Source organism: Convolutriloba macropyga, chromosome 5, assembly GCF_964194025.1.
Source record: "Convolutriloba macropyga chromosome 5, txConMacr16.3, whole genome shotgun sequence".
NCBI classification, from domain to species: domain Eukaryota; kingdom Metazoa; phylum Xenacoelomorpha; order Acoela; family Convolutidae; genus Convolutriloba; species Convolutriloba macropyga.
The window spans coordinates 70,154,856-70,157,108 of record NC_134472.1 but is presented as its reverse complement, the minus strand read 5'-3'; the positions used below and the strand labels follow the sequence as shown (position 1 = coordinate 70,157,108).

Here is a 2,253-nt window from a genome sequence, read left to right as displayed (position 1 = left end):
AGGATTCAAGATATCAGAAGCCAAAACAGCACAGTGGTCAGTGAAATCGAAGATAGGATGGGCCTGAAGTGGTCCCCTACCAGCAAGCAAGCAGCAACTCTTGATACAAAAGCAACCTCAATCGCAGAAGATAAGCTAGCAATCCAGTTGAGTAAGTGTTGGGAGATCGAATCCTATGCCACAAACTGTGATGTCACCGTTCATTTTAAAGACGAACAGAGAGCAATCAAGACACTGGAGCAAAAAACTCGCTTCACCGGTGAAAGAGACGAAGTTGGATTTCTGTGACGAGAAGATGACTTGAATTTACACAATAACTTCTACTCTGCTATGGGGCAATTCAAATCCCTAGAACGACGCCTACCGAAAAATGGAACCTTACAAACGCGTTATCAGGAAACCATTGACACTGACGTCAAAGCTGGCTATGCCCGCAAACTTGAACAATTCGAACTGAATGAAACCAGAGACAAGCTTCAATGTTATTTGCCACATTATCCTTTCATCAACCCTCCTAAACACGAGAAGAGTATGCATTGCAGCAGCAAAGTACAAGGTGAGGCCATGAAGGACAAACTATTATATGGACCAGACTTGTTACATAGTCTGATTGGAATTATGTTTCGCTGCACAGAACATCAAATAGCGCTTTCAGCCGACATAGAAGCGATGTTTCTTCAAGTTGCTCACCCAAGCGATGACCATCCCATTTTTCTAATTTCTCAGGCGAGAAGATCTAGAGCAGAAGATAGAAGTCTACGAGTATTCACGACACGTTATTGGATTGGGGCGAACAGCTTGTCGACTTGTGCAATTTACGCTTTGCATCAAGTGGCAAAAGATAACTAAAAAGACGACGAAAAGCTTATCGAAAGTGTCCAGCGAAATTTCAGCATTGTCGCCTTTCTAAATTCAAACCGAAAAACCCAAGAAGCAACCGAAATTTACCAAAAAAACAAAACCTCCTCAGAAAAAGGGGATTCCATTTGAAGAATTGAAAGATGAGTGACGAAAAATTCAAGTCACAAACCCTAGCAGCAGACAGATCAACGAAAAAAGTAGACATTTTCGAGGCCGAGCCACACTTATCCTCACTTCTTTGACGGAACAAGGATGTTGAGACGGACAGTCTCATAGTCTGTCGTGGAACTTAGCGAGAATTTCCATTGAAAATAACTCAGAAAATTGTCCTATCCTTAGTGTCAACATTGTCGATGCACTTGGTTTATGTTCACTTTTCAGGATGAGAATGGTGTTTCTACTCAAAAGAATTGGGCAACAATGGGCAAACATGAAACAAAGCTTTGTCTGTGAACACTCAAAACTATTCAATGATTGGTGCTTTGACTTGAGAGAAATAAAGACGATGTCGATAAATCGACGTTATTACAAAGAGGGATGTAAAAAATTGGGACGCATCAGAAGAAGCAATGTGCATCGTGCCATATATGCAAGACGAAGCAGCAATAGTACTCACATATGTGTTAGGAAAATGTTGTGAAGCACAAATCAGACAGACGACGATTCCGAAGTTAGAGTTTCAAGCCGCAGTCTGTGCAGTTAGTCTCAGAACGCAGATATTGAGAGAACATGATGTGAAAATTGACAACATTTATCACTAGATAGATTTATCTACGGTTTTGCAGTGGCTACAGTCAGTTCACAAGAAAACGCAAGTGTTTGTGGCCAACAGGGCAGCCGAAATGCTGAAAAACTCCTCTATGGATTAAGGGAGACATGTCAAAGGCATTGAAAAACCTGCAGATATTTGCACTAAAGGGGTGTCCATCGAAGGCTTCAAGTGGTTAAACGACTAATTTAATTAGGCCGGTTTTGCTCCAAACAGATGAAGAGAAGTGGTCCAAGCCTAGGTGCTAAGTGAATGAAGTTGAAGCTGAGCAAGCTACCAGTGCTGTGGATTGGGTTGGAGTTCCTCTGCCTGCATTTGATACAACTCGACTTAATTTTTCTTAAAGCGTTTCGCAATCCAACAATCTAGAACTTTTGTTGAAGAGTGTATTTTACATAATCTGTTCCTTCGTGTAGGTTGTCACAATGCGCTCTCTCCAACAGAAATTGTACAACTGGACGTTAAACTGTCATTAATATTGGATGTTTTGCTTTGTAATCAAGATTTGAATGTTTCAGTGAAAACTTCACTCGAACTGTTTCATCTTTTTCAAAACTTGTCGACAGTTTGACATTGTTCAATAATTTTTAGATTTTTTTGCTATTTGATATCGACTTCGAAAC

At 40.6% G+C, this 2,253-nt stretch overlaps 1 protein-coding gene across 1 annotated transcript; it reads left to right on the top strand.

Moving 5' to 3' along the window:
- Window positions 1–330: 330 nt before the first annotated feature.
- LOC142340485 (uncharacterized) lies at window positions 331–849 on the top strand. Its single transcript, XM_075391061.1, has one exon. The coding sequence runs from the start codon at window positions 331–333 to the stop codon at window positions 847–849; it is 519 nt and encodes a 172-aa protein (XP_075247176.1).
- The last annotated feature ends 1,404 nt before the right edge of the window (window positions 850–2,253 follow it).

Bases quoted from the DNA above. Each gene is read 5' to 3' on its own strand.
- LOC142340485 (XM_075391061.1), top strand. From the start codon at position 331: ATGGGGCAATTCAAATCCCTAGAACGACGCCTACCGAAAAATGGAACC.